The sequence below is a fragment of the Arachis hypogaea genome, chromosome 18, assembly GCF_003086295.3.
Source record: "Arachis hypogaea cultivar Tifrunner chromosome 18, arahy.Tifrunner.gnm2.J5K5, whole genome shotgun sequence".
In the NCBI taxonomy this organism is placed as follows: Eukaryota; Viridiplantae; Streptophyta; class Magnoliopsida; order Fabales; family Fabaceae; genus Arachis; species Arachis hypogaea.
Window position 1 is genome coordinate 2,749,495 of NC_092053.1, and position 22,133 is coordinate 2,771,627.

Sequence of the window (22,133 nt, forward strand, 5' to 3'; positions counted from 1 at the left end):
AAGGTCAAACAATTTAAAAACGTAAATTGCCCTAAATTATATCACATTGTTATCATATCGATTATGTTTTATAGTGCAGAATGTTGGTCATCCAAAAGAGAGCACGATCATTAGTGTGGCATAGATGAAGATATCAAGATAGATAAGTGGTCATACAGGATTGGATAAAATAAGGAACGAATATATAAGAAAAGAAGTTGAAATAGTACCTATTATAAAATAGATAGTAGAATTACGTCTCAGGTCATTTGGACATATGAAAAAAAGACCGACAAAACACCTACCTAATACCTAATGGAACAAGACTTTGTTGTTATTATTTTGTTTGACCGTTTCTTGAAATTTTGTGAACAACATAACACAAGCAAATGAAACAAAAGAAACCAGTACGTCCTTGAATCTCTGAATTCTAAAGCAATGTATCTTATGTGTATGTACATTATGCAATAACAAACAACAATTAAAGCCCTTGTTAGAAACTCGTCTTGCAAGGTTAAAAGGGATACAAAAGCAAACAAAAATTCAAGGGTGTGTGTGTAGTACATCATTAATCATATTCATACCCAGTTACTGGATAAGGAGAAGTCATGAAATCTAAAAGAAAGTTCCCCGGCTGTGTCTCTGGCGAGGCGGGGCGAACCAACAGGGGTGATATCACTTGAATCAGATTCATTTGGAGGCAATGGAAGAGGATGGTGTGTTGGAGGAGACAAGACCCTGAATCGATTGCTCCCTCCGCTTGAAGAAGCCAACGCTCGGTCCCAAAGGAAGACATGAAGGAGGATTGGAACTCTGGTGTGTCGGTGTAAGGACAGCTTCTGGCTTAGCGAAACTGTGTCGAAACATCGAATGGCACCGGTTGAAGAGACCATCCACGGAAGCACTTTTTGATTTGAAACTCTTGAGATAATCAACAATCTACAAGTATCTGTTGCTAGTTTATAGAGATTGCTTAGCACTGACCTTGTTGCAGGCACGTTTTCTTGATTAGTAACCGATGAAACAAATATAAATCCCTGTAACATTATAAACAAAAACTATTAGCTAAATCCTTAACCATACTTATAGATTATTTATAGAATAAGCTAAGATAGAAACCTCTTCTGTACGACTAATTGCAAAACCAAGCTTTGAATCATCCTCTTTTAGTTTTATCTCAATAGAGAACTCTCCTCCGATTGGAGCATACCAGAGGCGAACGGCACGAACGACGCCGATGTCTATTCCGTGGTAATCCTCAAAGCCATAGAGGCTTGCATTTGCTAAGTTAGATAAGTCAGATAATGATCCTGCATTCACAGTGGAAGAAGCTGTCTCTCCAGATATCTGTCACACAAGAAAGGAAAAAAAAAAGTGAATTCTAAGTAACATTATTGTATAACATAATTTTGGAGGGAATGGTAACCGATTAACCGCTACCTTAGTAAGAAGGGACTCAGTTTGAATGTTCATGAAGACAATGGGGACTCCAGAAGCTTGAGCTGCATTAAGCCAGGCATTTGCTCTGGCCAGGGTGTCATCGACATCATTGTAACGAGAAGATACTCTATCTGAAGCTTTTGGAAGGAGTAACATGGAAAGAAAGTTGCTGGAATTTGGGACTGATAGCATTTCTTGCATCCTCCTTTCCCATGGAAATGAAACAAACCCATCCTGTAGCTTTGTTCTCGTAAGTGCATTTACCATCCTAGTCGATCTTGAAGCTTTAAATGTTCAAATTGAAAACAATACAAAATAGTTAAACATGTTGAATCATCTTTTGACTTAACAAAAGCAAAGTCACGGGGTCTGCGCAACACGTGCAATGCATGAATGATGAATTCAACAAAATTTGGTGCATCACTTTTTAGGTAAAATTTGATTAAATTATAATCTAATATATTATTTTCCAATGAAAATAACTTGACTAAATAATGACCTAATTAAATATAGAAGTAGAAGTACATTGGCGATGGCGGGGAAGGTAGTGCGTAATTTACTTGCTTGAATAAAGTGAACCAAAATTAAAACATAATTACGTAACTTAACCTAAAAGTCAAAAGAAAAGAGAAGGTACCTTGAAGGTCGAAGCATTCAGCTTCGGTTCGATCCACGAACCCGACGACGTAATTTGGATCGGCGATGGAGCGAAGGACGAAGTTCTTCTTAGAAGCAGAGTCACTTGGAACGATGCAAGCCTGAAGCTCGGAGAATTCGTCGGGTCCTCGCCTGACCCGAACCACTATGGAGGTGTCCTTCTTCTTGTACGAGTCCTGAAGGATCTTATTGACGCCACTCTTTCCGTTCTTGAACGGTGACTTGAACCGGACCAAGGAATTCACGGATCCTCCGATTCGGATCTCCTCGACGATATCGCCGGTTTGAAGCATGTCGCCGGTCCACTCGTCGGCTTTGGAGCTTCCCTTGATGCACTCTATGGACAATACTTTCGGGTCTCGTGTCGGTGAATCGGAGCTGCTCTGTGCTGTTGATGCCTTGTCCATGGTCATGTTAGTTTTAACTAACCACTCAAACAGAAATTGAATTGCGTTTGTGTTAATTAAACTGTTAATTTCGTTGGTTAATCACTTCACTAATAAGTAATAACCAAGTTTTGGTGAAGATCAGAGGAATGGAGAAAGATAAGTAGTAGAAGCTTAGGTATGGAACCGCTTCGGTTCAACTATAAAAGGAGATTCATGAAGGAGGAGCATTTAATGCGAAAGTCAAAGAATCTATCGAGTTAAATGGGAAACTAGTTTCTGGATTATTTTCGTTTTATATTAATTAAAATGATTGGAAAAAATAAAAAGAAGAAAAATAAATTAGTCCAACACGTATCCACTATCCACAAGCAATACATATAAATAAACCTTCTAATTTGTGGAAAAGTATAAGATCCAAGTCTAAGAGACCATGATGAAAATTTTATATGTAGACTTAGACCAGCTTCTTCTTAAGTTCGTATATTCTATGCATTGTTATTTTTATATATGTTTTAGATTTTGTGTAATAATGAAATAATGCAAGAGAAAAGATTCCTTGTATTTTCGTGCATGTATAATATTAATATCAATGCAAGTTGTTAAAGTAGTTGTTTTTTGCTTCACACTTCATTTTAAATATAAGATTCCTACAATCATTTGTGACGATTACAGACTTATGTTAAGTGAAGCATTGCTATGTTTTTTTTTTTTTTTTACCAAAGATATGAAGACTCGAACCCGCAACCTCTTAGATGAGTATGGAAAATTTATGTCATTTGAGCTATTACTCATTGGCAAACATTGCTATGTTATTAGCGACGATTTTGTACATAGTTATCAATTTGGCCTAACCTGGTCCGTCAGATAAAAAATTCAGTCATCTAATTATCAATTCGTGTTGGATCATTGTTTAATTATCAATTCGTGTTGGATCATTGTTTAAACTGATAAAGTAATTAATCCAATTAAATTTTAATCAAATCTGATAAAAATAAATTAAATTCGACTAAAATCGGTTAAAATTAACTCGGTTCGATAAAATTCCGTTAAACTAAAAAATATTATTTTCTATACATAATATTTTTTTATTAAATATATTGCATAAATAAAATTAAATTATATTTATAAATTAAAAAATATTTTATTAATTATAATATATTTTTTATTTTTATGATTATTATTTTATTTTTTATAAATATTTAAAAAATATAATAAATATAAACTAATTGATGAGTTATTAAAATTTAAAAATAATAATTAATATAATACAAAATAAAACTAAAAATTTTTTATTATAAAAATAAAAAAATTAAATTAAATTTTATATAATTATTTAATTATGATCAAATTAATCGATTTAATCTGTAATCACATTAAACTAATGAATTAGTAACCTAATAATTTGACCAGTTCGATTCTAATATCACCCCACCTGAGTGAGAAATTCCTAGGCTTTATTTGTATTTTAATTAATTAATTGTCTTTTACATTAGTTATTAGTAATATAGGTTCTTATTATGAGAGTATCTCGAACACTGAGAAAGGTTGAAGGTTTAAAAACCGCAACGAAACTATACGAGTGTGTTTTTTTTTTACCTAAACGCGTTGTAATCTTTTCTGCGTTTGTTTTCTTAGTCAAATGAGTTTTAGTTATTTGTTTTTAACTTCTTAATTAAAGTGTGTAATGTGCTCCATGCTTTACTAATTCAACAAACCAATTTTGGTTTATTATTTACACTGTAGGCATAAAGTGTTAGTTTTAGTTAATAATAGCGTGTATATATATAAGACGGAATTTTTTTAATGAAGTAGTAGTTAGTCTTATTGGCATTCTTTACTAGTAAATGTATGTGAAATGCTAAATCTTCTTTCTTTTACACGTTTGTACACCTAGACATGAGATTAGCTACTATTATGCTACGTATATATTAAAATTAGCTATTAAAATTAATTATTAGTATAATATACATTAGTATATAAATATACATTAAAAATAAATTAAACTACACACGTAACGACTAATTTTAATATACGAATAATATTTTTAGATTAACTATTACAAAGTGCCTTCATAAAAATAAAATGATTTAATAAGTTCTCATTTGTATATTTATAATTAAATTGTATTCAACTTATAAGAAGTTTGACATTCAGATCTTTTTATACGCTTTAGATGAAACGTTTGTTAGAAGTAACATCTCATATGATAGTTGAGGAATTTATTTAAAATTACAATTATTGATGTGATATTATTTAAATAAATTTGTACAGATTAGATACTAGATATTAGAATATTGGAAAAATTAACATTAATTTTTTACTAAAGATAGGAGACTCGAACCCATAATTTTTTAATTGAGTATGGAGAGACTGTGTCATTTGAGTTATAATTCATTGGCAAAAATTAACATTAATTTGTGTGTTCCTTTTGTAGACATATTATGTCGTAAGAAAAATTTTACTTCTGCTCTGTGTTTTATGCCAAAATCAACGACAATGGAGCAGTAACCGTCGAGATTGAGAGTGAACTAGGGATTCAACAAATATAGTAACCTAATTTTCTCCGTTAATTTCATAATAAACGAGATAATAATATATCAAATTATCAATTTAACATGTATACTGATATAGTGATATTAATAGAAACTCAATAATAGGTAACCAAAAGACAATACACACCAGAACAAATTCAGTAAGTGAAGATATATAACAATACAGAAAAAATATCAAGTAATTAATGAAACAGTGAGAATGTAATTGTAGTTAATCAATAACAGCAGCAACCCTGACTCAGAGAAGACTCCTATAGCAACCTTTCATATGAAATATGCCTATCCTCCCCCATTACACTCCTCTCTCCTTATACACATGCATTCTCTCTATTGTTGTAACTAACTTTCCGCCTCAGTATACTATAAGAATCCCCTGTGACGCACCCTCATATCACCCTTTATAATCCTTCATCCACACAGGTGGTTTTTTATTCTTTTGCTTGTTGGATCTGCAATTGGTACATTTGTCCATCATGAGTTGTCGGTTCTGCAATTGCTGTAGTCGGCCCATTATGAGTGAGTTTGCTCGTATCAATCACTCTCCCCATTACAATGACCTTGTCCTCAAGGTCTTCCCCAGGATACATTCTCACCAACTCAGCCCAACTCACCCATGTTGCTTCCTCTCTTAGTGCTCCTTGCTATTCCACCAACACTTGAACATCCTGAGACCCATAATCAAGCTGCAATGTTCTACTATCAATAATGGCTACCGGCACTGGTTCAAAAGGCAGAGAAAGAGGAAGCTCGTTGATGCCCCCTGCCATAACGGACTCACCCTTAAACTCCTTCAGTAGTGAAACATGAAAAACGGGATGAATGGCACTTCCAACTGGTAACTCCAGTTTGTAAGCGACAGTTCCCACTCTTTGGAGCACCTTAAATGGTCCAAAATATTTCTTACCAAGTTTCAAATGTCTTCGCGTCACTACGGACCCCTGCCGATATGGTTGAAGCTTTAAGAGAACTAAATCACTAACATTGAATGATTTTTCACGTCTATAAGAATCAGCTTGGCGTTTCATGTGTTCTTGGGCTTGTTGGAGGCGAAATCGGAGTTCCATGTCAAGAATCTCCCTAACTCGCAATAGATCATCCACGTCTTGGACCAAAGAAGAGCGACTAGTATAGTCGGGTATAGTTCTGAGAGCAAACCCATACAAGGCCTCATGTGGTGACATTTCAATGGTGGAGTGAAAAAAATTATTATAACAGAACTCTGCCCAATTGAGGTAGGCAGACCACTTGGTTGGATGAGCATGTGTAAACACACGCAGATATTGCTCCAGGGTCCTATTAACAACCTCGGTTTGCCCATCCATCTGAGGATGATAAGCCGTGCTATAGAGCAACTTAGTACCACAATGCTGAAACAATTCTTTCCAAAAACGACTAAGAAAAAGAGGGTCCCTGTCTGAGACAATAGTGGCTGGGAAGCCATGATACCTCACCACGAAATTGATGAATTTCTGAGCGACCAATTTGGCAGTGAACCCCGTCTTTAATGGCGCAACCCGAGCTGTTTTACTGAACCGATCCACCACTACTAACACTGCAGTAAAACCATTGGAATTTGGTAGTTCGGTGATGAAGTCTAAACTAATGTCTTCCCAAGGCTTTGCCGGAACCGGAAGCGGTTGCAAGAGTCCCTGTGGCTTGGCAGTGACATACTTTGTACACTGACACTCCACACAATGATTGACAAATCGAACCACATCTTGGCGCATCTCTGGCCAAAAAAAATAGCTCACCCAACCCTTTATACGTTTTCAAAATACCCCCATGCCCTGCAGTCAAGGCTGAATGGAACTGGTGCAACAACGTCTCACGTATATTAGCAACATTCGAATCCCAAATTTTACCTCGGTATGTCATCAACCCATCCTTGAATACATATTCAGAAGGTAATGTACCCCTCTGTAGCTTCTCTTGCAACTGAAGCATCTCCTCACTCTCGTTATTAGCCTGGAGCAGGGTTGGCAAAAGATTGGACTGCATTGCTGTGAATGCTTGGAGCTGTGTGTGATGCTCATCATCCCCTAGCCTGGATAGCGCATCCGCAACCTTGTTAAACTTCCCAAGGCGGTACTCAATCTCAAATTCATATCCAAGCAATTTAGAGAGGTAGTGTTGTTGTTCCGGGGTAAGGATCACCTGCGTCATTAGCTCCCGCAAACCTTGGTGATCAGTTCTGATTAAGAATTTCCGCCCTAATAAGTAATGCTGCCATTTCACCACAGCTTGAGTTACTGCATATAGCTCTCGGACATATGCAGATGCTTGAGATAACCAAGCTCCCAATTTCTTGCTGAAGTAGGCTATGGGGTGTCCCCCTTGGGATAAAACTGTCCCGACGCTAGTACTCGAAGTATCAGTCTCCACTATAAAGGGCTGTGTGAAATCAGGGAGAGCCAACACTGGGGTATGAACCATCAGCTGCTTCAATTGATGGAAAGCCTGATCAGCAGCGATATTCCATTGGAATGCATTCTTCTTGAGAAGTTCTGTCAATGGAAACACTCGCTACGCATACTGTGCCACGAATTTCCTGTAATACCCCTTCAGCACTAAGAATCCTCTTAATTGTTTTAGAGACTTAGGAACAGGCCACACTACAATTGCTTCGATTTTGGCTGGATCCACCTTAACCCCTTCGCCCGAAATCACATGCCCCCAAATACTCAATTTGTTGTTGCAGAAAGGTGCACTTAGAATGCTTGGCGAAGAATTGGTTCTCTTTCAAGATTTGTAAAGCTTGAACTAAATGATCCAGATGCTCCTCTCGGGACGGGCTGTAAACCAGGATGTCCTCAAAAAATACAACAATAAATCGCCTCAAGTATGGTTGGAAAATCCTGTTCATTGTTGCTTGGAAGGTGGAAGGTGCATTAGTAAGCCCAAAAGGCATCACTACAAACTCATAGTGACCCATATGAGTACGAAATTCTGTTTTGCTTATGTCTTCTTCACGCATTCTGATTTGATGGTACCCACTCTTGAGGTCAAATTTGGAGAAAAACCTAGCTCCATGCAACTCATCGAGAATCTCATCAATAGTAGGGATTGGGAATTTATTTTTAATTGTTATCATGTTCAGAGCTCTATAATCGACACAGAATCGCCAACCACCATGCTTTTTTTTTACTAGCAATACTGGACTTGAGAATGCACTCTGGCTATCCTTAATCAGCCCCGCTTGTAACATTTCTGACACTAACCGCTCCATCTCCTCCTTCTGAAAAATGGGGATATTTATATGGTCGAATGCTTACTGGCGATGCACCCAGTGTAAGGTAGATGGGGTGGTCAATAGCTCTATGAGGGAGAAGTTGTTTTGGTTCTTCAAAAACATCAGTGAATTTCTCAATAACTGTTTGGATAGCCACTTCCTCTACCTCCGGAACGGGCTCTTCCACCGATGGAATCACTGCCAATTGAAACAATGAAGCAATGTTACTACTTCCGCTGAGTTTCCGTAGCTCCCTGAAATTAAGCTCGATCTCTCGCAGCAATCGTTCACCCCTGAATGTGATCCATGTCCCCATTTCCTTAAATTTCATAAACAGCTCCATGTGGTTAATTCGGATGGTGCCTAATCTCATCATCTAATGTACACCCAACACAACATCTGCTCCTTTAAGGTTCAAGACGTATATGTTCGCGGAGAATCTATATCCCTGCACCAATAGTGATAGGTTTCGACATTTTGCAGCACAGTTTATGGATTCACCATTACCAACCATTACCTTTAATGCAGGTGTAGGAGTGAGAGAAATTGAGCTTCTTAGCTATGGACCCCTTGATAAAATTATGGGTGCTACCTCCATCGATTAAAATCAGCAGCTGCTTGTTGGCGTAGGTACCCTTCACACGCAGGGTCTCAGGGTGAAATTCGCCCTCAAAAGCTTTTGAGGCTAATCTGCAGATTCTGTTGTTCACCCTCTTCCTCCTCTTCTTCGGTGTCTGACTCGTGTACCTCTCCATTACCCTCTGTCGTTCCTTGCAACAACTCCCGAAGTTCCTCTTCCCCAATGAGCAATTGATATGAGGCCTTGCAACGATGTCCCGGTGCATAGTTGTCATCACAATAGTAACACAATCCTTTTTCTCGTCTAGCCCGAATCTCAGCACTTGTTAATTTCTTGAATGGTGGCTGGGGTGCCTTGGTGGGAGTGTTGGTGGAATGGAGAATCGTAGGGTTTGCGGGGTTGGTAGAGGTGGGGTTAGTTTGAATTTTCTTATTAGTGTAAATGGGATTGAGAGTGCGGTTGGGTGCAAATCGGGTTGGGGCTTGTTGAGTAATGGGCTTACTACTAGTGCTTCTAGCTAGGCCCGCAGTTACCGCATTTTTTTGTTCATGCAGTTTGACGATGGAGACAGCTTGTACATAAGAGGTAGGTTGGGCCAAGAGCAATTCACACTTCAATGGCTTTTTGAGTCCGGCTACGAAGAGTGAGATTATCCATTCTTCACTCAATCCATTGACTCGGTTGGTCAATTCTTCAAATTGGCATTGATATTCTTCCACCGATTCACTCTGCTTCAACTCTTTAATTGCGGTTCGGGGATCATAATAGAGGTTCTTTCCAAATCTGAGGACCATCGCCTCCAGAAACGCTTCGCATGTATACGCCATGTTGTTGTTGATCCCCCACCAGTACCAAGCATAAGCATTCCCTACCAAGTGAAATGACAATACCCTGATTCGTTGTTCCATGGGTATCTCAAAAGTCTCTGAGTATTGGCGGACCCGAAACACCCAATCCTCCACCCCTCACCGTCGAACATTGGTAGATCGGCGACTTTCACTCTGAGTCGGGGCCACGGTTGCTCAGCCCCCACACTCACAGACCCTGCCCCTGAACCACCTTCCATGGTGTCGTCACCATTGAAGCCATAATCATTCACCTTAAGCTTCAATTTCAAATTCTCACGAAGCAGTTTTTCAATGGATCGTAAGGAAGAGTCCATGTTCGTGAGCTGAGCTTGCGTATCGGCGATCCTCTCGTTAGCTTCCACGAGACCGCGGCTAAGGGTGGTGACCTCTTGCTTGTTCGACAAAGTGAGCTCCTCTAATCGGTTCAGACGTGTTCCTTCCGTTATGGCTCCGATTCTCTCAACGAGAGCACCAATTAATAGGTAACCAAAAGACAATATACACCAGAACAAATTCAGCAAGTGAAGATATATAACAATACAGAAAAAATATCAAGTAATCAATGAAACAGTGAGAATGTAATTGTAGTTAATCAACAACAGTAGCAACCCTGACTCAGGGAAGACTCCTATAACAACCTTCCATATGAAATATGCATATCCTCTCCCATTACACTCCTCTCTCCTCATACACATGCATTCTCTCTATTGTTGTAACTAACTCTCCACCTCAGCATACTATAAGAATTCCCTGTGACGCACCCTCATATCACCCTTCATAACACATAGGTGGTTTTCTTATTCTTTTTCTTGTTGGATCTGCAATTGGTACATTTGGCCCATCATGAGTTGTCGGTTCTGCAATTGCTGTATTCGGCCCATTATGGGTGGGTTTGCTCGTATCGCTCAATGTAAATCAGAGTATTTTTCTAATAGATATTACTATATGAAAAAGTTAATGTAACACGTTAACATTTACTAATTTGTTAAGGATGTGTTTGTTTCTGAGAACAGCATCAAATAAGACATTGAGAATAAGACATAAAGGACAGACATACAAAATTTTGTGTTCTTATATTATGTTTGGTGATAAACTAGAATAAATTATAAAAATCTAATTTATTTTCATTTATTTTCATTCAAAAAATTTGAGACAAAAATATAATTATAAAAAATTAACAAGAATAATAAAAAAAAATAAAAAATAAGTTGTGTCTCTTATTAGTGTCTTTGTGTCATTCCTGTTATGATGGACACAAAATACACTAATTCAATATCTCTAAACACATTGTCTCTGTTCATGTCTCTTTTGTCAAATACGATTTTGTGTCTTTATATTTTTGTTTCGATGTTTTGTCTATGTAAACAAATGCAACCTAATAGACAGATGATTTATCATAATGAGGACTTTGCACGTGGTTAAATTGATATTAATAAAGTTGTATAGATTTAAGTTTAACTACCATTATCTGGAAAAATCGGTTGTGAGTTCATTGGTGATCCTAGACCTTTATTTTATATATCAAATAGCTTTGGGATAATAACAGGTCAAGTAAAACGGGAAAAAGGCATGCAACAATTTAGATGAGACAAATTGTGAAATATAGGTTTTTTAGAATGAACTGAATAAATAGAATTATGCGATGCTATATTGTCATGTTTTGGGTGGGGTATGGTAAGAATGTAAGATATTTTGATGATGATCATGTTGCATTTTTAGTCTTCCACTGATAGCTTTTCAAAGAAAAAGCGTGGACAATAATGAAGAAATTAAAGGCAATAAAATTAATTAACTTCAAAGTTGGAGCTGCAATTCTAGAACCAAATGTACGAACTTGACGAAGACCTTAAAATTTAAAAAGCAATTCTGAAAATTGGGTGGGCCCCTATAAACATTAGCTTTTGAAAATTCATTCCTCTGCTTGTTGTTAACTACATTTTATTTTTAAATGGGAAAGGAAAATAATTGTATAGCTGCTTGTGGTCGTTGAGCTTAGTTTACCTATCTTTGGGGGATGTTTGTCACTTTGTCTTTGGCTCCAAATTTTATTTCAGTTTTCTTTAGAAAATTGCATGAGTGTTTGTGTTTTCCGGCCAAAGCTTCAGCCTTGGTCTCAGACTCTCAGCCAGCTAGAAGGACAAAAACGTGTACATACCTGACTTGACTCGAATATTTTAATATTTTAGATCAAGGTAGGTACGAGAATAGTTTGCTGTCTGCTGATCGCAATTAATGCGCAGCCCTCATTTCCTATATTCCACATTTGTGCTTCTTCTAAATTTATACATTGCATTACGTTTTGACTTGTAAAGTAAAATCACTAGAGTGTGAAACTAATCATGTTATGGATGGTATGGTTTCAATTGTGGTTGAAAAATACAGGAGAAATAAATATTTACCGTAGTAAAAACTGCTCAAAACAAAACATTTTTATGGTTTTTGTACCGTTTTATTGGAAATAGGAAGGTCAAGGAAGAGGATGACTAATTAATTTGTTGACCATTGAAAAACATGACAGGGATGGTGATAGATAGGACTTTGGAGGCTAGAGGAGGCTCTTCACCTTCACCTTCATACACAACACAAGTTTTTTTAATATGAATTGAACTGTCCCTAAAAGAGATAAAGAAAGTTAGCTTATTGTTAGGATTACTAATAGTTTGTTAATGAATTTGTTATTCTAATTGAGTTTGTTAATACATTCATTCTTAACACATTTCTAGAATTTTATTCTTTTTCTATTCTCTCTCTCTAGTCTTATACCTATATGGTATCAGAGCTTTCTCTCTCCCATAGCTTCCGCAACAATGTCTTTGGCGCAAGTAGCGCGAGTCTTCTCTAATCCAATAGCTATGAAATTGGATGAGAATAACTATCTACCATGGAAGGATCAAGTAAAATCCATGATCGAAGAATATGAGATGCTTGACCATATCACAGAACAATCGATTCCAGTGAAGTATCTCTTCGGAGATAAAGCTGCCGATGTGATCAATCCAGCGTATTCGAAGTGGAAGAAGCAGGATGCGTTATTGAAGACTTAGTTATTAGCGTCGATGAGCAAGCGGTTAACGGCGAGAATGATCAGTTGTGTCTTTTCGCATAAAATCTTGTGCAAGTTAGAAACATTCTTCGCATCTCAAATTACAGCAAAAATTAAGCAATTAAAGAACAAGTTAGTCAATACGAAGAAGGAAGGATCTGTTTCAGATTATTTGCTTGAAATCAAGAAAATAGTTGGTTCATTAGTATGTGTTGGAGCTGCAATTAGTGATGCTAATCATGTTGAAGCTGCGTTGAATAGTTTGCTCAAGGAGTATACCTCTTTTATCACAACAATCACGGCAAGATCCAAGCCTGTGTCCATAGAAAAATTAGAAGTTTTGCTGATGGCACATGAGGAGTTGTTAGAAAAGTACAAGAAATCAGATAATCTTGTGCAAGCACACCTGGCTCACAATCAAACTTCTATCACTCAAGAGGTGGTTTCCGTGGAAGCAAAGGTGTCCTTCGTGGCAGAGGTGGTACAAAATTTATGAGGGGAGCAAGAATGGCGCAGTCTCAATTTCAAAATTACGGAAGAGGTGGTCCTAGATCATCGCAATGCCAAGTTTGCAACAAACTTGGGCACACGGCTCTCAATTGTTGGTACAGGTATAATGGCTATGGTAATGGAAGAGCTGAAGCTCCGTCACATTCGCACAACCCTAGCGTAAATTTGTCATACACAAATGCCTTGGTTCAGAATGATGCTGAATTCGCTACTCCAACAACGCTGCAAGATCCAGATTGGTTTCCAGATTCAGGAGCCACGCACCACATGACAGCCGATGCTCACAACTTTGGAAAAAAGACTGAATACGCTAGTTCAGAAAGAGTAACCATCGGCAATGGTTCAAGTTTGCCAATTAATCATATTGAAATTTCAATTTTCATTTCAGATCTAAATAGAAAACAATTCTTGCTTAGCAATTTACTGCTAGTTCCAAAAATTTCAAAGAATTGTTAAGTGTCTATCAGTTTGCAAAAGATAATAGAGTATTTTTTGAATTTCATAATGATCATTGTGTTGTCAAATGCAAGGTTTTTAAGGAGGTCATACTCCAAGGAACAGTTGATAAAGGATTGTACAAATTCTCTGAATTCTGTCCAAAATCAAGAGATGATGTTGCTGCTGCCTTACTATCTTTAGTACTTGTATCAAGAAATAACAACTACTTGTTATGGCATGCTCGTCTTGGGCATCCATCAGTTTCGGTAGTTAGTCAAGTTAAGTCATGTCATATTGCTTTTCCTTAATCTGATTATCTGGATTCTTATTGTATTGTTTCAATCAATAATTGTAAATATTATGTTCATTTTTTGATACTTTCTCACATTTTACTTGAATTTATCTGCTGTCCTCTAAGTGTCAGATCAGATCTGCATTTAAAAATTTTCGATCTATGGCTGAATTGCAACTTGAAACTAAGATTAAATGTGTGCAAAGTGATAACGTTAAAGAATATGTTAGTTTGGCTAAGTCTGTATATGATACAGGTATTATGTAGAGATTTTTTTGCCCATATGAACACCAACAAAATAGTGCTGTTGAGCGCAAACACATACACATTGTAGAGACTGGGTTGACATTATTAGCAGCTGCGTCTATGCCAAAAAGGTTCTGGGATGCTTTCATGACTGTCCTCAGGTTGATAAATTTTCTACCAACTCCAGTGCTAAACATTACACCTTATGAAAGATTGTTCAACTCCAAGCCTGATTATGATTATGGAGTGCAACACAAAGGCTACAAATGTTTAATTGCCGCTGAAAAACTTATCCTCAGCAATCATTACAAATTCATCCATACTACACCTACACACATAACATTAAGAGTTTTATTCACTACTTAGAACCCATCTGGGAAGTAGCAGAAGCTAATTTTTTTTTTTTTACTTTTAAATTATGAAAAGTCTCTATATGCGTGTTTGGCACCATTTTAAAAGAAAGCTTTTAACTTTCCAAAAAGTTAATTCACAGTTTTTTGAAGAAGTAGAAATATATAATTTTTTCTTCTTGACAAGTCATTCTATCACTTCCATAAAATAAAATTGACTTCAAAACAAAAAATATCTACTTTTATTCTTGCTCTGTGAAAAAATGTTTCTTGTTTTTGCTAATACTGACCCTCCATCACCATTTTCACGCAAGATTCCATCTGATATAAGTACTGGCCTTCCACCATCATTTTTAAGCAATGTTCCATCTGTTGGAAAATATTGGCCCTCCACCACCATTTTAAAACAATGTTTCATTTGAACCACCTCTTATATATATTCCTTCAGTTTTAATTTTATTTTATTTCACGTGTGATTTTAAAATTAAAATTTTTGTGAATTAAAATTTTATTACTATTCACTACATACAAAAATATCATTATGGTGAAGGTGAAGTAGAAAAACTAGTTTCTAATGATATTACATAGGAAGAACCAATTGCCTACAAAATGGAACTAATAAGAAAGCAAATAAAAAATCAGTTGCCTAAACGATCTTATTAGGTTATGTAAAATTAATATTCAATATTAAAAAATATTTGTTATCATCATTGTTTTAATATCCATTTTATTATGTAAAAAAAATTGTATTTTTTTAGTTATTTATCAAAACGCTACAATTTTAAAATAAGTACTTTTATAACTAAAAATTCAAGTATAAAATAACTTATTTATAAGTTACTCTAAATAAAAGTCCTTATCTTTTAAACTTTTTTTTAAAAAAGATCATTTAAATTATTTACTCAACTGGACCTTAGTATCAATCAAATTTTAAATCCGAGTACACTCATTGCAAGACTAAAGTCTTGCCACAACAGCAGTCTTTTAAGAAAATGAGAAAAGCATAGTCTCATTGACTGCTGTTATGACCCAACCAATTCTACCCGCTGAATAACGGCAGTAGCCCAATATGGCAGCTTACCCCAACACCCCATAACCATATAAACTTTGACCTCCACTACATCATTTCATTTTTATCAAAACAACCAGCCAGAAGAAAAAAAAAAAAAAGGTGCGTGATTCTGAACTTATAATACACTCCCGGAATGATGACCCAGAGTGTGAATATTTGTGCATAGCTAATCCAAAAATATTAAATTAGATATGCTATTAGAATTGAACATTTAACTCTAAAAGCTATCTTAAGAGAAGAGAATTATCTTACACTTATACACATCATAGAGATCTTATTTTTTATTTTTTATAAATGTATAACTTGTCCTAGTTGTATATAATATAGTAACAGTAAATAATAAACACTCAAATTCATCCTTAACGTATTTTTAAAATCCTTTATAATTATTATAAATTGGTCATTTGTTATTTTCAATAAAAAATTTAATATGTATATTGAATAAATAAAATTTTTTAACAAATTTTATTATAAGATAATTAAATTAAAAAAATATCATTATCATCAGACAAATTAATTTTCCTTATCAAAAAGCCGATGCATCTTGAGAGTTTTTAGAATAATAAAAATTTGTTTGAGACTGAATTGTTGAATCTAAAACTATTTGGAACCATATAATTATGGGAGTAATTTACCGATGTGCAGCAAGCAAGTACAACACTTACATGCAAGTATTATCAGTATAACCCTACTATATATATCTTTACTACATTCTGTAGACACCATTCCATTGGGTTGGATAATTGCAGAACATTATTCAACCGACAAGAAATAAACAAAAGGCACCTGCACTTTGGTCATTACTCATTACCTTAAAAATCAACTTTGAGAATCAACACCAAGTTGTATCAGGAATGAACAAAAGGACATGATTACTTACCAAATATCTTACATCCATCTCTTATGTCCAGATGCATTCTTAGCCCCACCAAGAGACCTTCTTCTACTCTTTTTCAAGTCCCCACGAACTGACAGTTGCTTTTGGCTCGAAGAGGAAGCTGCATTGAATTTCCTGTTACTTGAAACTTCTTTAAGAGGACTCACGGATCGAGATCTAGATACTTTTGCAGGGGCAGATTTCTGATTCTTTGCTGAAGGCAAATAATGTGGAGTATCTCTTGCATTGTTGATTGGAATACTATCTGAATCGGAAGATGAAGGACTGCTAGTGCTATCCATATCATAGATGAGATTGTCCCTCATTTGAGGCAGCACACTGCTACCGTTGGATTCACCGGCAGTGAAGGAGGCTCGACGTTCTCTGGTAAGCTGCATAACCTACACTCAATAGTGGAAAAAACCAGTTATGTCTTAATTCTTATGTGTTGCCACTTCTTAGAAAAATTATGTGTGTCCTTATTCATTATCATCTCAAAATGACAATATCTTGTATAAGCTTCTTACCTTTTGTTCTAGAACCACCAAATCCTTCTTTAATTTTGAGATCGTCGAATTCTTCCTACGTATGATGTCTTCTAGTTCAGCAGCCCTCTGTTTTAAACAGTATCACAAGTGATTAGTAAACCAGATAAAAGAAGAATTTGAATGCAATGTGAATGAGTATTATCACCTTGTAATTAGCAGCCTCAGAGGATTTCATCAGGGTGGTTAGATCCTTAATTGTTGCATCTTTCTCTTCACAATCCCTCTTAAGATTATAAATATCTTGTTCTACAACCAAGTTGTTTAACTATATATAAATAGCACACGAGAACACTAATCAGGAATAATGTCAGATAAAGGTTCTTCAAAAGTCATTGCATATATTGCTCGACAAGAACAACTATGAAGTAATGAAGTTTATATGATTGTTTGAAACCCAGGTGCGGTTATCTTTGTGTGAAGATAGTTGAAAAAACGTTAAATGGCAATTTAATCAAACATGTCAAATCATTTAATAGTTCTCAATTATCGACTTTATAGGAAGAGTCGAAGACATATGAGTCTCTATCTATATGATTACAGTGAAGACAATATTATTACCTGAATCTCTGCAGAAGAGGTGACACTTGAAGCCCAATCTGACAAATCAGACATTCTTCGTTCCTCTTGTTCTTCATTAGAAAAAGAATTCTTGCATTGGATAAACTCATTTCCAATGGAGTCTCTTGTAACAGATGCACCCTGCTAACAAAGTGAATTAGTGAATGATTAAAACAGTGTCATAAAATGTTGAGTAAACAGAAGAGCTTCATAGTCACCAATTCATTGAAAAGGTCATAATGTTGTTCACAATGCCAACAACCACAATCAACAAACTTGATTTTCTCAGCGCCAAACGCCTCACTCGATTGCAATTCTCCATCCTTGTTTGATAATTTGTTGAAGGCAGCAGTTGAGAGCTCTTTAGTGCCGTTTAACTGCTCACAAAGATCGTCAAGCTTCTGCTGCATGCTTGATAGCACCTGGTCCTGGTAAGTAAAAAGCCACAAAAACAAAACAAAATCATGATTTCAAAACAAGAAAACAAGCATACGAATAGTTTATTTAAGTTTCGAATCAAATGCAAACCAAGCGTCCCTACTACCATAGAAAGTGAAATTTCGAATCGAATCTTAAAAAGGAGACATAATCATGAAAAGGAAACACAAAATTCTAATAATATCTTATTCAGATCATGATATGCATTAAACTAATCAAATTGAGAAGAGTGAAAGTGAAAGGAAAAGGAATCAATCTACTACCCTAAGCTCAACGGACTTCTTAAGGTTCCATATCTGCTTATTCTTCTTGGACTCAGAAACCGCAACGGCAATAACCGCAACTAACAGAAACCTCTGAACAGGTGTGAAGAGCTCCCACGCAAGCGCTTCCTCTCCGGTTAGCCCAACGGTTCTAGCTGAGCTGGCATTCTCCGCGTTAACCAGCCGTCCCTGCAGGGATATCCACGCCACCGGAGGCTTATCCGAAGGGACAGGGATCCTGGACCGCCGTTGGAAGGTGGCAGAGAGGCGGCGACCGGTGGTGGAGAAGGGAGCTACTGATACGAGAGGCGCAGGAGGCGCGTGGTGAGGAGCGTGTTCATTTACAGAAGTATCGTCCATTGAATTTGAACGTTTGAGATTTGAGTATTCAAATTTTTGCGTTTTGAGAGGGAAAAAATAACAGCCGCTGCACGATTACCCTAAGGCAAACGCTGCCAAAATTCTACGCTATAGTACAAATTAGTTACATGCTTCCACTTCCACAATCCACCCTCTCTTCCTCTCTCTCTCTTCTTCCATTGTTTTCTTTTTTTTAGAAAATGTTCATTTACAAATTTATTTAGGTTATTACCATTTGAAGGTCTACACCGTTTCGATTTGATTCCGATGTTTTATTTGATTTATTGTCATTTTTTTTATTTTTAATTTTTCTTTTAATACAAAATTCAACTAGTGATTAATAGTAGTTACTTATTTTATCATTAGAAAATTAATAAAAGTAGAGTATGCTAGTGTAAATATTTAATTTAAAGGGTCACTCCATTTAAAAAGGAATAAAAATATCATTTGGCATTGAATACTTGTTTGAATAAGTTTATGTATAAAATCCTGTGCTATTAAAGCTCGCAGGGCTAATGAAGATTATATTCATCCAGGTAATTAACAAGTCAAAGGAAATCAATTATTTCCAAATTAATGTTGATTGAGAGCCTTTCTATGTAATATTAACAAGTATATAACTTGTATTCTAATAACACATGTTAAATGTAAATCTAAATAATTAGTAAATTAGTAAATAATTAATCAATAAATTAATTATTAATTATAGAAATTAGAAAATAAAATTTGATAGTTTAATGTAATAGAGCTACATAAAATAAGAATTTTGACACTAATTTTTAAAAAAATTGGTCTAAAATTAGACCGAATAGATCGAACCAGACGAATCGGGCCTAAAACAGGCCCAAGACCCAATTCAATTTTACCCTCACTTTAGGGTTTAAATCTCCGCTGAGACTGGATGTTGTTTAAGAACCCATAGTACCCATGTAGTGTGTGTGAGTGTGTTGTGTGAGTGTGTGAAGCATGGGCCTAATAATGCCTATGATTAGGGATTGTCCAATCTACTTGACTAAAGAAAAAAAAAAGGGGCAACAGCCCTTCTTCCTTCCCTCGTTATGTTTCACGCCGGAAACTTGAGGAAGGGGAAGAAACCCCATTAGAAAACCTTTGGTTTGATTTTCAATTTCACGTAACTTTTAATTCGGAGCTCCAATCGCCACACTGTTTGTGGCTACGCGTTCACCGCGACGAGCTCTACAAGACTCATCCAACAATTTCATAGGTAAGCTTTATTTTCACTCCATGCAGCTCAGTCCATAATTTCGAAAATAAATTGGGTTTAGTGTTGAGAAATTGTGTAATTTCGGTGTTTAGGACTGAATTGGCTTCGTGACCTTGATGGGTCTTGTATTAATTCTCTGTGGGTAAGGTGAGATAACTCAAACCCTTGTAAAATCTGTGATTAAGTGAAATTTATATTGATTTAGTGATAAATATTTGTATTAGAGTGAGTTGTGGGTTGTTTTGGGACATGTTGGTGGTCATTGGTGATGTTGGAGACTTGACGTTAGACTTTGGGAAGCTGGAGATCCATTTGGTGTGACTTCGAAAGCTTGGGTCCTTGCAGAACGGTGCTAATCGTAGTGTTACGGGTTTTATCGAAAAATTGGTCAAGGTATGATTTAGGTTTCTCGTATTTATTATATAATGTCTTGTGAAAACTTAGGTTAGATGACCTTAAGATAGGTTGTATGGCATGTATGGTTAAGGATTAATGACTAGTGTTGATGATTATTGTTTCGGTGGTTGAAATGTATATTGAATGTTTGATGATGGTAAATGTTGAGTAATAATGATGATGAGATTATGTGATGATAATGAATTATGAATGTGATGTTGCATAAGAGAAGGCTATATATGATTTGTGTTGAAAATGATTGAGTATGAGATTATGTTGGTTATGAGTTCTTGAGGGTGAATTTGATAAGTTGTATAATAATGTGTAATGGAATAAATGAGAAGGCTGAGTTAATAGTTGATAGATTTAGGTGATGTTTAGAAGTATAAGTATAGAATATTGGTATTGAGTTTTGATTTTTGATGAAAATTGAGGTTTGAAACTTTTTGTGTAAAACTGATTTTCGGTCGAACTTCGGCGAAGTCCATACCCTCAAATGATTTCAAATTTGTTTCATATGAAAATTGAGTCCGTGAAGTTTATAACGTTCGAAGAACGGAAGAAAAATGATTTAAAACAAAAAGTTATGCGCGTCGGAAGTTCGGAGGGCAAGGTTGAAGTTCTGCAGCACTCAGCAATTTCGCTAATCTGCAAGTATTGCGTATGCGACCAATGCACGTGACGCGACCAACCTCTACGGGTAGGGTGCTTGCGTACGCGAGCAAGAAAACATACGCCAACGCGTAGCGTGGCCGACGCATACGCATGACCCCAATTTCAACAAACATATACGCGAGCAAGAAAACACACGCCCATGCGTACGCGTGGCCGACGCATACGCATGATCCCAATTTCAGCAAACATAAATTTTGTATTTTAAAGTTTAATTTCAAACCTCTAAACTTTTATTTTCATTCCTTTAGCTCTAAATCTTGTTAGTAAGTCTAGTAATAGGATAAAATTAGGAAATGGTGGTAACTTGAAGATAAAAAAAATACTTTTAAAAGGTAATAGGTGGTTGGGGAAGATGGTACTTGATTGATAAGGATGATCAAAGTGGCATATAAGGCAAATAAGCGAGTAAAGTAACTTGGAAAATGATATGTGAGACAATTGATGATGTTAATTAATGGAGAATGATGAAATGAGCTATGAGTTAATATTGAGAACGTAAATGTTATTTCTGAGATATGATTAAATTGTTATTGAGCTTGGGGTGTTGTCTCCCCCATGTCAGCTTTGGATTCATCCCATGGATGATATTGAGTTTGGGTGTTGTCTTCCCCATGTCAGCTGAAAATTTTTCCTGTGAATATTATTGAGCTTGGGGTGTTGTCCCTATGTTAGCTTGGGGCATTGTCTCCCCATGTTAGCATGGGTTCCTGCCCATGGTTATCATTGAACTTGGGGTGTTGTCTCCCCCATATCAGCTTGGAATTCTTTCCATGGTTAATTTCACATGGTTATCTATCATGACATGTTGGGTTGGCTACATAACCGACAGTTGATATCAACAGTCATAGGACAGGCATACATTATGTGCATATTGTCTGATTTGCTTGCTTGTGAACTATATGGGATTGCATACGTGATTATAATATGCTATTTGTTATAATTGTTATCTGTATTACTTGTGAACTACTTGTGTTTGCCTTGTTTTACTTGTTTGTCTGTGCAACTCAGGATATGGAGAAACGGAGGAAAGGTGGAAAAAGATAAGTGTGTATGTTAAGTTTGGTTAGGTTGAGAACCTTTAGACGACCACCTATTTATGACTTCTGTTTTTAATTCCTTAAACTTTATATCTGAGTGTCGGCGTTCTAGGATTGCCTATGGCATTCTC

General features: G+C 36.2%; 2 protein-coding genes across 3 annotated transcripts; both read right to left on the bottom strand.

Moving 5' to 3' along the window:
• Positions 1–369: 369 nt before the first annotated feature.
• Positions 370–2,881, bottom strand: LOC112772213 (uncharacterized). The gene is made up of 4 exons (XM_025817113.3): positions 2,057–2,881; positions 1,420–1,703; positions 1,099–1,326; positions 370–1,016 (listed from the first exon to the last, which is right to left on the bottom strand). Exons 1-4 carry the CDS (start codon positions 2,487–2,489, stop codon positions 558–560), a joined length of 1,404 nt encoding a protein of 467 aa, XP_025672898.1. The 5' UTR covers positions 2,490–2,881; the 3' UTR covers positions 370–557.
• Positions 2,882–16,210: 13,329 nt separating this feature from the next.
• Positions 16,211–19,706, bottom strand: LOC112772874 (uncharacterized). Of its 2 annotated transcripts, none has more exons than XM_025817885.3 (6): positions 18,310–19,706; positions 17,827–18,036; positions 17,609–17,749; positions 17,196–17,315; positions 17,030–17,116; positions 16,211–16,903 (listed from the first exon to the last, which is right to left on the bottom strand). In XM_025817885.3, the coding sequence occupies exons 1-6, from the start codon at positions 18,667–18,669 to the stop codon at positions 16,514–16,516; spliced, it is 1,308 nt and encodes a 435-aa protein (XP_025673670.1). In that variant the 5' UTR covers positions 18,670–19,706; the 3' UTR covers positions 16,211–16,513. The 2 variants fall into 2 exon arrangements, with proteins under 2 accessions (XP_025673670.1, XP_025673667.1); XM_025817882.3 differs by having other exon boundaries at positions 17,609–17,752.
• Positions 19,707–22,133: the final 2,427 nt, after the last annotated feature.

Coding starts and splice junctions, on each gene's coding strand:
- LOC112772874 (XM_025817882.3), bottom strand. CDS start 18,669: ATGGACGATACTTCTGTAAATGAACACGCTCCTCACCACGCGCCTCCT. Junction 18,037..18,309: donor AGAAGTCCGTTGAGCTTAGG/GTAGTAGATTGA, acceptor TTTACTTACCAG/GACCAGGTGCTATCAAGCAT. Junction 17,117..17,195: donor CTGAGGCTGCTAATTACAAG/GTGATAATACTC, acceptor TGTTTAAAACAG/AGGGCTGCTGAACTAGAAGA.
- LOC112772213 (XM_025817113.3), bottom strand. CDS start 2,489: ATGACCATGGACAAGGCATCAACAGCACAGAGCAGCTCCGATTCACCG. Junction 1,704..2,056: donor TGAATGCTTCGACCTTCAAG/GTACCTTCTCTT, acceptor GAACATTTAAAG/CTTCAAGATCGACTAGGATG. Junction 1,017..1,098: donor CAATTAGTCGTACAGAAGAG/GTTTCTATCTTA, acceptor ATAATGTTACAG/GGATTTATATTTGTTTCATC.